General features: G+C 42.6%; 1 protein-coding gene across 1 annotated transcript; it reads right to left on the reverse strand.

Moving 5' to 3' along the window:
* Nucleotides 1-11702: 11702 nt before the first annotated feature.
* Nucleotides 11703-13745, reverse strand: LOC122672212. Its single transcript, XM_043869707.1, has 4 exons — nt 13659-13745; nt 13359-13571; nt 12426-12945; nt 11703-12352 (listed from the first exon to the last, which is right to left on the reverse strand). The coding sequence occupies exons 1-4, from the start codon at nt 13743-13745 to the stop codon at nt 11703-11705; spliced, it is 1470 nt and encodes a 489-aa protein (XP_043725642.1).
* Between the last annotated feature and the right edge of the window lie 208 nt (nt 13746-13953).

The raw sequence follows: 13953 nt of genomic DNA on the forward strand, positions 1-13953 counted from the left end.
ACCTCATGTTTCATAAATATTATATTTGGAGTATCTCATATTTGGAAAATTTCTTAGATCCACTAGTTAAAAATGGAAATTACAATATAAGTAGGTTTCAAATTTGTTTTACACCCACTACTTCCCATTCTGAAAAGCTTTACTTAATCTCCAAAGTTGGTTAGTAGTCATTCCACGAAAGAAAAAAAATTAAAAGTAACGTTAACAAAACAGGTTTGGGGAATAATGCTTAAATGATTCAAGATAGACCCCAAGCCTTTATTTATAATAAAGAGTCAAAGTTACATGGACAAAATTGTCCCTAAAATAGCTGACATGGCTGTACATAAGATAGAACATAGTAAAAAGTCCAGAATACCCCCCACGATATTCTAGCCCATACAATCCAACACTCCCCCTCAAGTTGATGCATATATGTCATGTATACCCAACTTGACTAAAATAGGATGAAACACTTTACCACTTAGACCCTTCGTGAACACATCGGCTAACTGATCAACAGACTTCACAAATGGAACACAAATGAGTTCAGCTTCAAGCTTCTCATTGATGAAATGTCGATCAGTCTCCACATGCTTAGTACGATTATGCTGGATAGGATTATGAGCGATGCTACTGGCCGCTTTATTATCACAATATAGCATCATGGGAAGATGGACAACAACACCAATATTCTGCAACAATCCTCTTAGCTATAAAAGTTCATAGATTCCTTGTGCCATGGCACGGAATTCAGCTTCAGCACTGGACCTTGCCACAACATTCTGCTTCTTGCTATGCCATGCGACAAGGTTGCCACCCACAAAAGAACAATAGCCAGAAATGGATTTTTTGTCAGAAGAGCCAGCCCATTTGGCATCAGTAAAAGCTTCAACTTTTAGATGACCACTGGGAGATAAAAGTATCCCTTTTCCTAGAGCAGACTTCAAGTATCGCAAGATGCGAAGAACTGCATCCATGTGAGAGGAATAAGGATCATGCATAAACTGGCTTACCAAACTCACGACAATAGCTATGTCTTGTCGTATATGAGAGAGATAGATCTACTTGCCCACTAATCGCTGATAACGACCTTTGTCAACAGGTTCACCTTCTTTCTCCCTAAGTCTAGTAGTAGCTTCCATAGGAGTATCTGAAGGATGACACCCTAACATTCCAATCTCAGACAATAGATCTAGGATATATTTTCTTTGAAAAAGAAAGATGCCCTTTGAAGATCGAGCAACCTCTATCCCTATAAAATATTTTAGAGTTCCCAGATCCTTTATTTCAAACTCACAGCTAAGGAAGAGCTTCAATTTGTTTATCTCATCACCATCATTGTCGGTCACTATAATATCATCAACATAGACTATGAGGATAGTTACCTTATCACCAACTCATTTGATAAACAAGGTATGATCAGCATTGCTTTGCTTGTATCCCATAGAAACCATACCCTTGTGAAATCTACCGAACCAAACTCTAGGTGACTGCTTCAACCCATAGAGAGCCCTCTTCAATTTACAAACCTTGCCCTTGGTAGTACCATCATAGAAGCCTGGCGGAATGTCCATATATATTTCATCCTCTAGTGCTCCATGGAGGAAGGCATTCTTCACATCCAACTACTGAAGATCCCATCCAAGATTCACAGCACAAGATAAAAATACTCTTATAGTATTGAGTTTTGCTACTGGTATGAAGGTCTCCTAGTAGTCAACTCCATATGTCTGAGTAAAGCCCTTTGCAAGCAATCGTGCCTTGTATTGATCCACTGTTCCATCTGCCTTTTGTTTGACCACAAACACCCATTTACATCCCACTGGTTTTTTCTTAAAGGAAGAGCCACAAGATTCCACGTATTATTTTTTTTCAATGCTCTCATTGCTTCCAACATTGCTGCCTTCCACTTTCCATCTGTAAATGCTTCCTGCCAATTTTAGGAATGGAAACAGAAGAAAGAGAAGTTACAAATGCACGAAAAGAAGGAGAAAGAGAACTATAAGAAAAGAAACGAGATATGGGATGCAACGTGTAAGTCCTAGTACCTTTGTGATGAGTAATAGGTAGGTCGGAGGAAGAAGGCTTACCATGAGAAGAAGGATCTGGATCCAGAGTCGGCAACTGGATAGGTATTGGTGCTATAGTGGATTGAAGCTGCCCTTTGCTGGAACATCTCTTTTTATAGATGATAATGTTAGAGTCGTCAATTCTCTACTGAAATTTACTAATGGTTCTTTGTACTGGAGTCAACTCCCCCTGAATAGGAACTTCACCACCAGTTGTTTCCATGGCCTATAAAGGATTCCCTTTGGGTGAAGGAGCAACAATCAAAGGAGGTTGGGTAGTAGTTATTGGAGGCTGGGCAGTAGCTATAGAAAGCTGGATAATAGCCATAAAAGGCTGGACAGTAGCTATAGGAGGCTGGACAGCAGGCATAGGAGGTAAAAGAAGGGGAACCTCAAGAGAAGGAACCACATCTTCAATAGAACTCTCCCCCTGAAGAGGTGGTGAAGCATAATAGGAAAGGGTTTCATGAAAAATAACATCCATACTGACCATAGTACAACGGGAAGGAGGATGATAACACTTATAACCTTTTTGGGTTGGGGAGTAACCCAAAAAAATACATCTTAACCCATGGGGTTCAAGTTTGCCATAAAATTTTGTATCTCTAGCATAACATACATAGCCAAACACCTTGGGTGGAATCACAAAGGAAGAATTCCCAAGTAAAACATCAGCAGGACTACGGGAATCAAGTACTCGGGAAAGAAATTGATTACTGAGATAAGCTGCAGTTAGGACAGCATCACCCCAATATTGGGATGGAACATGTTCGAGCAAACATCAATACTCTAGCCACTTCCAATAAGTGGCGGTTCTTCCTTTCAGCCACACCATTTTGGGCCGGGGTATCGAGACAACTAGTAACTAGTTTGATGAATAATCCCATTATCAGTAAAGTATTTTTGAAATTGGGATTCCTTATACTCGGTTCCATCGTCACTTCTCAAAATTTTGAGAGTAGCCTGGAACTGAGTTTGGATCATTTTATGAAAATGCTGAAAACATGAAAAAAAACCTGACTTTTTGTGTGCATAAGTTATACCCATGTGTTTCTAGAATGACAATCAATAGAGGAAACAAACCAACGATGACCAGAAAGAGAAGGTTTACGACTAGGCCCCCAAACATCAGAATCCACCAAGTGAAAACAAGAAGAACTCCTTTTATTTGATAAAGAATAACTAGAACGTGTCTGTTTGGTCAGAACAGAAGCCTCACAAAAAAAAATCATCCTTACTACATTTGGTGTCCAAAGCAAGAAATAAATGCACTAAAATTCCTAATGGAGGGTGACCTAATTTAGAGTGCCATTAGTAAAGTTTAGAAGAGACCAAGGAGTTCTGGTGTAGGGAAGGAGGTAATGGTGGTAGAGAGAAATGACCATCATCAAGCAGGTACAATCCACCATGGACTTTACCCAATCCAATCGTCTTCCCAAATGCCAGATCCTAAAAAACACAATGGAAAGGAAAAAAAAGTTACTTTGCAATTAAGATCATGAGTAATACTACTAATGGAAAGAAGATTGGTAGTAAAATTAGAAATGTACAAAATAGAAGACAAAGGAAGGGAGGAAGTGCAGTTGATTCCTTTTCCAGATATGGAAGAAAGGGAACCATCAGCCACTTTAACCTTGTCTTTCCCAGAAGCGGGAGAAAATCAATGGAATAGACTAGAGGAACCGGTCATGTGATCTGTAGCTCCAAAATCTATAATCTAATGATGGGAAGCTGTAGAAGCACAATGACCACCAAATAGAATACCTAATCGGGCAAAGTTTGAACCTGAAGGAACAGAGGAATTGGCAGTAGCAGCGGAAGTCCTTAGCACACGTAGGAATGCTTGTAGATCATCCTAGGATAGACCAATGTTTGTAGCTGGGGCTATAGTAACAGATTCAGAGTGGTTTGCTTTTTTCTTTGGCTTCTTCTTGGCAGCCCATTTAGCTTCAAAGTCAGCTGGTTTCCCATGAAGTTTCCAACATTTGTCCTTGGTGTGGTAAGGTTTGTGACAATGCTCACAAGTAACAGTGCTTGGAGTAGAACTACCGAGAGAGATTTCCAACTGGTGCAACAGGACTCGGGGCAGCAGTTTGTAGGGCTGATCTGTCAGTAATAGGAGGGTGTAACATAGCAGCCCGTCAGTTTTATTCAGAGGAGACCAAGGCATAGGATTGCTCAATTTTGGGAAAAGGAGAATGGCCCAAACACTTGACCACGAATCTGGTCATACTCAACCCGGCTAAGAAGTCATAAACCCTAATTTTATCCACATGTTTCTTATAGGCAGCAATGTCAGTAGCTGTAGTAGGGTGGTAATCAGAAAAGTGGTCCAACTGTTGCCAGAGGCTGCGCAAAGTCGCATAGTATTTAGAGACCAACATGTCTCCCTGAGTAGTATGAAGGACCTTCTTTTTGAGTTCATAAACCTAAGCATCATTATCAAGCTGCCCGTATGTTTCCTTGCAAGCCGACCAAATTCTGAGAAATTGTATCAAGGAGAAGAAACCCATGTGCAAGGTCTGAAGTTATAGAACCAGTCAAGTATGACATGGGAACCCCATTGTTAGCAAGCCATTGAGTTTGAGGAGGACCAAGTGCAACCGACATAGTACCGGTGCCATTAATATGGCCAGTAAGGCCACAGCTAGCAATGGCAAAGAAGGCAGACTAAGATCACAGTACATAGTTTGTGCCATCTAGTTTGATGGGATTAGGAGGAAAACTGTGGTATTCTGATTTGCCAAGGCCATCATGATCAGAAGTAGTAGTAGAAGTAATAGAGTCACCCATAATTGCAGAGAGGGGCTGCAGTGAAGATAAACCCAACTAATACTCCAATATAAGGGTTGAAAGCAAGGTCGAGTGGTCCTCTTGGATGGGGAAAACACCTCTAGAAAAAATAGCAGCAAGGAAGAACCCTATCCCAAATATCGATGGTGTCAGGGTTTTGCCCCTGAAAGTTGAGATCAATGTTGGGGATGTGCTGCAAAAAAAACTTGTAGGAGAGCTAGATATGGGCTGGCTAGGAATCAATAGATGACTCCCTTTGTGGTAAAAACTCCTCCAAAAAATTTTAGCAGCAACAAGCAGCCCTAAACCCAAAATTGATAGATGTCAGGGTTTTGGAAAACCCTGAAGAAGGAGATAAATTGGGGGTAGGGGTCTTCAAACAACTGGTAGAAGCTGGATAGATGCTGGGCAAGTGTGCAGATGAAGCTCCAATAAAGGAAAATCAGCCTTCAACAGTGGTAAGGGCCTGATCTTTAAAAAATTTTGGAATTCTTCAATACCGTATAGGTAGTTCTAGCAGCTATCGAGCAAAGCTTAGGACTTGAAAAAAAAGGAGAAAGAGGTAGGGATGAGGGCAGCAAATAGATCATATGATCACCTCATTAGTGCTGCTCTTGGGGAGGGATGAGAACCGAAGAGAAAGTCGAGAGAAAAAAATTGAGAGAAGAAGGAGAGGGAAGAAAAATCGATGGGAGGGTGGTGGGTTTTGAAAACCTAGACCAGAGAAAGTGTTGGCTCTGATGCCACGTTAACAAAACAGTTTTGGGGAATGATGCTTGAATGATCTTAGACAGACCCTAAGCCTATATTTTTAATAAAGGGTCAAAGTTACATGGACAAAATTGTCCCTAAAATAGCCAACATGGGTGTACATAAGATAGAACATAGTAAAAAGTCTAGAATACCTCCCACGGTATTCTGGCCCATACAATCCAACAAGTAAACTTCCAAAATTGCCCCAATCTCATTTATCAAGTAAAACATTGTTTATAAGTTTCTTTCACCTGATGATTTGTGTAAAGATACTATAAAAAATAGCAATATAAGAATTGACTTTAACCTTTCATTTTAGGACTAAGTTTCTCTCCACCCATAGAGGGAGGTTCACCTACCATCCTAGGGGATACGTACACAAAGCCCTCCTAGGGTTTTTGTCACACCCCTATCCCGAGCTTATGCCTCAAGCACAGTCAAGAGGGTGATTGGGATGTACACATCACCCTAAACCTACCAGGATCAACGACACAGTGTCCTGGCGCATGATAATCACCCAAGGCCCCACCCAATAATTACATTGAGTAAAAAGGAAATACAATTCCAATATATATCAGAGTCAGGTTAAGAGGAAGCATTAATTTCATAAGTAGTTATAATATGTTCAGCCATCTAGGTGATAACATAATAATAGTATTTGGTGTTGGTTGACTATGACATAACTACTCAAAACTATAATAAGTTATTACAAAAGAGTTCATAACGGGCTCGATGCCCCAAAAGAATCAAAAGATAGGGAGATATCCCTGAAAGTATCAGTGTCCATAGGCACAATCATCGCAGGGGCAACCGTCGCCGTGTTCCTCCGACATGTAACCAGGTTCCTCTATCCTAATACCACCATAGTCTGTAGACTGTACATCCAGACCAGCCAAGTAACCACTGTCTGCATCAAAGTCTAAAAAGTAGTGTACACAGGGGGTTAGCTCCACTGAGCCAGTGAGGGGAAAGGGGAGTGCACATACAAACAATCACACATAATCCATGATGCATGAAATGTTAAATTCATATTTTCCACCTAGCAAGCAATCTAAGTCATGGCATATGCTACTATGATAATTCAGGAGACACTGAGGGTCACTTATCCTATTGCCCCAGTGAAACCTCAATTATCACAAGGGACCTGCGCTGGTAGAAGCCATCATGACCACCCAGTGGCAGACCCCGATAACCATCACTACCCCTGTCCTGGCCTCTCCCACCTCCACAAACCACAGGTGCTCAGGTTATCTAACACCTAAACCCCTGTTAGCAAGGGTCGTAGCATAAGGTATAGTAAATCCTAACCACAGGTATACTACATGCATTTCTATCATCCCGAGAGGTATTCCGGGTGCATCAACATCCCATTCCATCTAGTACACGGGTACCAGCATGGCACGGTGCATACAGACCAGGTGGCAAACAAGTAATTATCAAATTTATAAGAATCACGGGGTTCCAGTACCAGTGACTCCGGCACCGTAACCCAATATCGTAATATAAAACATAATGCTCACATCTCATTAAATCATATCCACAGGTTTCATATGCAACATGTAACATGGCAAGAATGAATATAAACATAGAAATCAATATATATTTCTAACTAATGCACCCCTATAAATATATTTATCAATCCCAATCATCACCCAAAGCCCACTCATCATATGTTTGATTGTCCACCAGGGTGTTTGGAAAGGTTTGCTCTAAGGCGCATACTTTCGTGCAAATTCCAGGGTCTGAGAAAGCATGGGAATGGCGTTAGAAGTATATAGATGGGTTCCACAAAAGATCCTAACAAAAGAATGTGATTTGGGCCATGACAACAGGAACGGATGAAGGAACGGAACCAGACGGGTGAATCCGATAGTGAATTCGCCCAGGTCATGCCCAGAAAATGTATGGAATGGACTCACGGGCGGATGCGGAACGTGAGCCCGCTCGTAGATCTGTTCCAACCCTGAGACATGCCCGAGAATAACTTAGGACTATGGGTTTCGGGCGGATTCATCTTAGGTGGGTCCACTCGTAACTCCACCCAAGAGGAAAGCCATAATAGGCTGAGCGGACTAACAAACGGATACACGACAATGAGTCCGGTCATTCGTCCACTACCCTTCCTTTGAATAGCAGAGAAGAGCATCACCTCCAGCCCTTCATTTATGGATCCAATAAGGTTTTAGGTAGAGAAGGTGAGCTCAGACCTTCGTTAGAGGTCCAATACACGAAGTCCAACAAGAATCAAATAGGGTTTAATGGATTTGGATCCATTCCTAGGGTTCCTTCCAAACCTAAGTTAGGTTTAGAATGTTAGAACAGCACAAGGTCATTGCAAAACCATAAATGCCTTAAAGAGAGAAATAGAGGCTTCAAAGGGAGAAATTAATGAGGTTCCATGAGTTCTCAAGAGAACCCCCAAGCTTGGAATCGATCCTCATAGGATTTCCAAACCCAAAAATGGAAGAGAGGGAGAGGTAGGTGAAGTCATTACCTCAAGGTTGAACCAATAGATGTCCTCCACCTCCATAGCCTCTCAAGCCCTTCTTCTCCAAGCCTTCAATGCTCCCTCAACTCCACGGTTTGGGTAGGTAGCGAAGTAATGAGGTTTGAGGGTTAAGTTTTGGTTTTAAAACTAAAATTCTTCCTAAGGTCTGTTTGGCCTGGAGCTTAATGACCCAAAACTCATTTAAAGGCTTACATAGCCTATGGGTCCACCTAAAGGAAACCTTACAACCAAGGAAAGACAAGGATGAGGCCACCCTCATCCATGAGGTAGAACTGGAGTGTCCAGGGTATGGGGTGTAGGTCCCACACAAGGAAAATACACAACACCCAAAGACAGCACAGGCGGACTAACGGACGGAAGCAGTATAGATGAGTCTGCTCGTGCTTCCGCTGCTGCTGTAAGGGCAGAAACACAAGAGAAAAGGGTCGGGCTTTGGCCCACACTTCAAGGTCGACTAGAGTAAGATACGGTATCATTTACAAAGTTAATATCTTACCCCTTGACTGTCATAACGTGTCCTTTGTGATCCCGAACAACTTCCTGATCGCAATACTAAGGTCATCTCCAAAAGAGGTATCTAACTGCAGGGACACCAGGTAAGATACTCCTCACTTTGTGGACTCGTGCTGGGAGGATGATCGACGAAATCACCATCGACAAATCTTCCCCACTGCCCGTTAAGGAACCTCTCTTCCACCGGTAGGCCCGTGATGTGGTCAACGATCTTGTGGCTAGATTTGACCACAAGTAAAAATAATTCATCAGCATACACGGCAGCATAATCTACACGTCACATGAGAGAGAACACATTAATAAATATTAAATCCGGGCGCGGGGGTAACATCCTCCCCACCTTACAAGAATTTTGTCCTCTAAATTGTCGTACCTTGTAGGAATCCCAGGGAAGGGTATTTTGCTCGCATTTCCACTTCGGCTTCCCAGGAAGCTTCTTCTTCCAAGTGGTTACACCACTTCACTTTCACATAATGAATAGGTCGGTTGCAGAGATTCAGCACCTTACTATCTAGAATCTTCTCAGGTTGTTCCTTATATGACATGTCTGCTGCCAGCTGTGGTGGCTCCTAAAGACAGGATGTGACTGGGGTCATGCACATACTTCCCCAACATAGATATGTGAAAGACGTTGTGTACGCCATCAAGAGATGGTGGAAGTGCTAATCGATATGCCACCGGCCTAACCTTTGCAAGAAACTCATAAGGCCCAATATACCTCGGGCTTAGTTTACCCTTCTTACTGAACCACATCACCCCTTTCGTAGGCAACACTTTGAGAAATACCTTGTCACCAACAAGGAACTCCAGATCCTTCCGCCTTTGGTTGGCATAACCTTTCTGCTTAGACTGAGCAGCTTTAATCCTCTCCCGGATCAAGTTCCGGCCTAAGAATGTGCCACTCACCTACTTTGTCCCAATACAAGGGAGTGACATTTCTTCCCATACTGTGCTTCAAAGGGTGCCATCCTAATAGTAGCCTGGTAACTGTTGTTATAGGCAAACTCGATATGTGAAATGTGCTCATCCCAGCTGCCCTGCATATCAATGGCACAAGCCCGAAGCATGTCCTCTAATATCTGAATTGTCCTTTCCGATTGAACGTCGGTCTGAGGATGGAAAGCAGTGCTAAAGCTCAGCAGGGTACCCATAGATCTCTGGAATCTGCCCTAGAATTTGGAAGTGAACCTGGTATCCCGAGTTGAGATAATGCTGACTGGAACTCTATGTAGGTGAACCACGTTATCAATGTACAAACGGGCAAATCTATCCATAGAATAGGTGACTTTGATTGGAATGAAATGTGCTGTCTTTGTCAACCTATCCACAATGATCCATATAGCATCAATGCCTCTAAGTGTACGGGGTAATCCTGTGACGAAGTCCATAGTAACATGTTCCCATTTCCATTCTGGCATGGGCAATGACTGTAATAGTCCACGGGGACGTTGTCTATCTGCCTTCATTTGTTGACAAGTGAGGCACCGGGCTACATACTTAGCTACATCCCTCTTCATTCCACTCCACCAGTAATGTCCTTTCAGGTCCCTATACATCTTAGTACTACCTGGGTGGATAGAGTAGGGAGACTCATACGCCTCTGCCAACACTTCCTTTCTTAGCCGATCGTCTTTGGGAACGCATAGACGATCCCTAAACATGAGAATGCCACTGCCTATCAATGTGAAATCCAGATCACACTACGTGTCACCCTGGATAGCTTCAATGATCCCCTTACAATGTTCATCTGAAGCTTGAGCTGCTTTAATCTTTTCAACCAGATTTGATTGTATGGTTAAAAATGCTAAGGATAGGGTAACACCCTCTACTAATAACTCCAAATCCATCTTTCTAGCTTCTTCTATAAGCTCCTTGCTGACAGCTAGGGATGCGATGGATAAGGTCCATGATTTTCAACTGAGAGCGTCTGCTACCACATTTGCTTTGCCTGGGTGATAATGAATGGTGCAGTCATAATCCTTCATGAGTTCTAACCAGCGTCTCTATCTCATATTGAGTTCCTTCTGAGTAAAGAAATATTTGAGGCTTTTACGGTCACTGCAGATCTCACTTTTCTCTCCATATAAGTAGTGTCTCCAGATTTTCAGAGCAAAGACTACAGCCACCAGCTCTAAATCATGAGTTGGGTAATTCCTCTCATATTCCTTCAACTGATGAGAAGCATGGGCTACCACTTTATCACCTTGCATTAACACACAACCAAGTCCCATTTTCTACGCATCACAGACTACCATTCTCCCAGTACCGTTTGGTATGGTAAGTATTGGAGCAGAAATCAGTCGCTGCTTCAGATCTTGGAAATTTTTCTCACATTCGTCCGACCATTCAAATTTCACTCCCTTTCGGGTCAATAAAGTCATAGGAGTAGAGATTTTTGAAAAGTTCTCGATGAATCTCCTATAGTAACCGACCAGACCAAGAAAACTACGAATATCTGACACATTCTTAGGTGTCTCCCAGTCAACTACCGACTGCACCTTTCCAGGGTCGACTTCAATACCCTTTGCAGATACCAAATGACCGAGAAAAGCCACTTGTTGCAACCAGAACTCGCACTTGCTGAACTTAGCATATAACTGCTTTTCTCTCAAACGCTAAAGTATGAATTGAAGATGGTCAGCGTGCTCTTCTTCGCTCTTCGAGTAGACCAGGATGTCATCAATAAACATAATAACATATTTATCCAGCACATCATGAAACACCCTGTTCATCAACTCCATGAAAGATGCTGGGGCATTGGTTAGCCCGAAAGACATAACCAAGAATTCATAATGGCCATATCACGATCTAAACGCGGTCTTGCTGATGTCATTGTCTCTGATTTTCAGTTGGTGGTACCCCGAGCAGAGATCAATTTTAGAGAAGACCCTAGCACCTTGTAGTTGATCAAATAAATCATCGATCCAAGGCAATGGGTATCGATTCTTGATTGTCAGCTTGTTAAGTTCACGGTAGTCGATGCATAGGTGCATACTACCATCCTTCTTCTTCACAAATAGAATAGGCACACCCCACGGGGAAATACTTAGCCTAATAAAACCCTTCTTTAGTAGATCATTAAGCTATCCTTGAAGTTCTTTCAGTTCTGATGGGGCCATTCTGTACGGTGCCTTTGACACTGGAGCAGCACCGGGTATCAGATCGATCATAAATTCCATTTCTCGATCTGGTGGTAACCGTGTGAGGTTTCCTAGGAAGACATCAGGGAAATCTCTTACCACACTTATCTCTTCCATCGGTGTAACCTTAATTTGAGCATCCACCACCGAAGCTAGGTAACATTGACAACCTTGGGCTAAGAGCTTCTGGACCTGGAGAGCCGATATGATTGGGTTCTTGGGTTTCTTACTTTTATTACCCTTAAAGACAAACTCATTATCCTCTCCTGTCCGGAAAAGTATCTTCCTTTCTTCACAAATCAGACTAGCTCCATGCATGGATAACCAATCCATTCCCAAAATCACATCAAAATCTTTCATATCTAGGATGATCAAATTAGCTTCGAGCCCATAGTCGCTTACTCGAACAGGGCAAGAGTGAAAGGATCGGTCGAGCTCAACTTTGCTTCCAGTTGATGTTCTAACCATCAACTTTTGCTCTAATACGGCCGGCTCAATAGGTAATTTCTCAGCAAAGGAGGGTAATATGAACGAGTGTGACGCCCTTGAATCAAATAACACATAAGCAGGTAAGGAGCACACAGAAATCATGCCTAACAAACATCGAATTGGCAAATACGATAAAGTAAATTTAACAAATTTGACTAGGATGGTTAGGTGTAGTACCTGTGATAACACCAAGGTCAGATTGAGCTTCCTCATGGGTGATAGAATAAACTTGCCCTTGAGTTTTGCTCACTTGAGCAGGAGCAAGTGGACGAACAACAGTCCTTGTCAGAGGTGGTTTAGAAGTCGCAACCGGCCAAGAACCCGGTTGTCGTGATTGAGGACAATCTTTGGCCATATGACCAGACTCCTTGCAATTGTAACATATAAGAGTCTGCGCCCCATAGTGAGAAGTAGGTACAGATTTAGGTACTTGAGCAAAATCAGGCCTATGGAACTGAATTGGAGCCTCATTAGTATAAGATCCTCTTCTTTGAAACTTACTAGACCCCCTGGAGTCATGAGATGATATCGGCCTCTTGCCTACCCGGATGGCCCGATAATTCTCCCTCTGCTGATCTTCTATCAGTTTAGCAACTTCAACCACCTTAGCATAGGTGGGGTACTTGTGCAATACTACCGCCGTACTCAAGCTGGCCCTAAGTCCTCTTTCAAACCATCTTGCTTTCACATCCTCAGTCTTCAAATGAGTCGGGGCAAAGTAGAAGTACTCCTCAAAGAGCTATTGGTACTCAAGGACTGATTTGGATCCTTGACTGAGGTTCATGAATTCAATTTCCTTCTTTTCCCAGAAATTCCTTGGAAAGTAGTTCTCGAGAAAAGCTTCCTTAAATTGATTCCAAGTAGCATTGGGATATTTAGCCCAAAGTAATCCTTCGAGGAACCCCACTATACATCAGCGTCACCTCGGAGTTGAAAAGTAGCACACCGGATCTTCTCAAGATCATTACACGGTAATAATTTAAAGATTCTCTCGAGATCCCTAAGCCAAGTAGCTGGGAACATCGAATCATGGATCAACTTATAGAAAGTGGGAGGATGGTGCTTTTGAAATCTCTCAGAGAGTTTGGAGGCCTCAACCCATTTCAGTACCACATTTCTGACAGGTAACACAGTCGAAGGAGGGGGAGGTGGATCTTGGTTCGTTTGTGCTATCAGAATTTCATTAGCAGCCAGCCCAGGAGGAGGGGTGATAGGAGTAGCATTAGCCGGAGGATTTGGGACTTCATGTACCTGAGGTGGTACTCTTGGTCCTTCCCTACCAGCATTTTGAAGCTGGGCAGCCACATCACATATAAAAGCACGCTGCTCATTTTGGGAATCTCATTGTTCTCTCCGTATATCATGAAGAATATTTCCCAAGAGTGCTGCAACATCAGCGTTTGTGTTCACCAGAGGGGGCGCAGGCAAACGTTCCTCAGAAACATCGTCGACATCATCCCTAGGAGGGGAATGATTTTGGTTGTGAGTATTGACCATGTTTCAGCACCTGATTTCATTAGATGCTTCACATGTTAGCACAAGCAAGAGAGGAATAAGCACAATTTTAGAGAAAGGGCATATAATTGCACAAGAAAATGTGTGGCACAACACACGGAGGCAACAAGAGTCCTAAGAAGGAGACTAAGCCCAAAAATATAGGCCAATGGCCCTTTGGAACATGAGCAGATCCACCAACGGATCAACT

This window comes from Telopea speciosissima, chromosome 8 (assembly GCF_018873765.1).
Source record: "Telopea speciosissima isolate NSW1024214 ecotype Mountain lineage chromosome 8, Tspe_v1, whole genome shotgun sequence".
In the NCBI taxonomy this organism is placed as follows: Eukaryota; Viridiplantae; Streptophyta; class Magnoliopsida; order Proteales; family Proteaceae; genus Telopea; species Telopea speciosissima.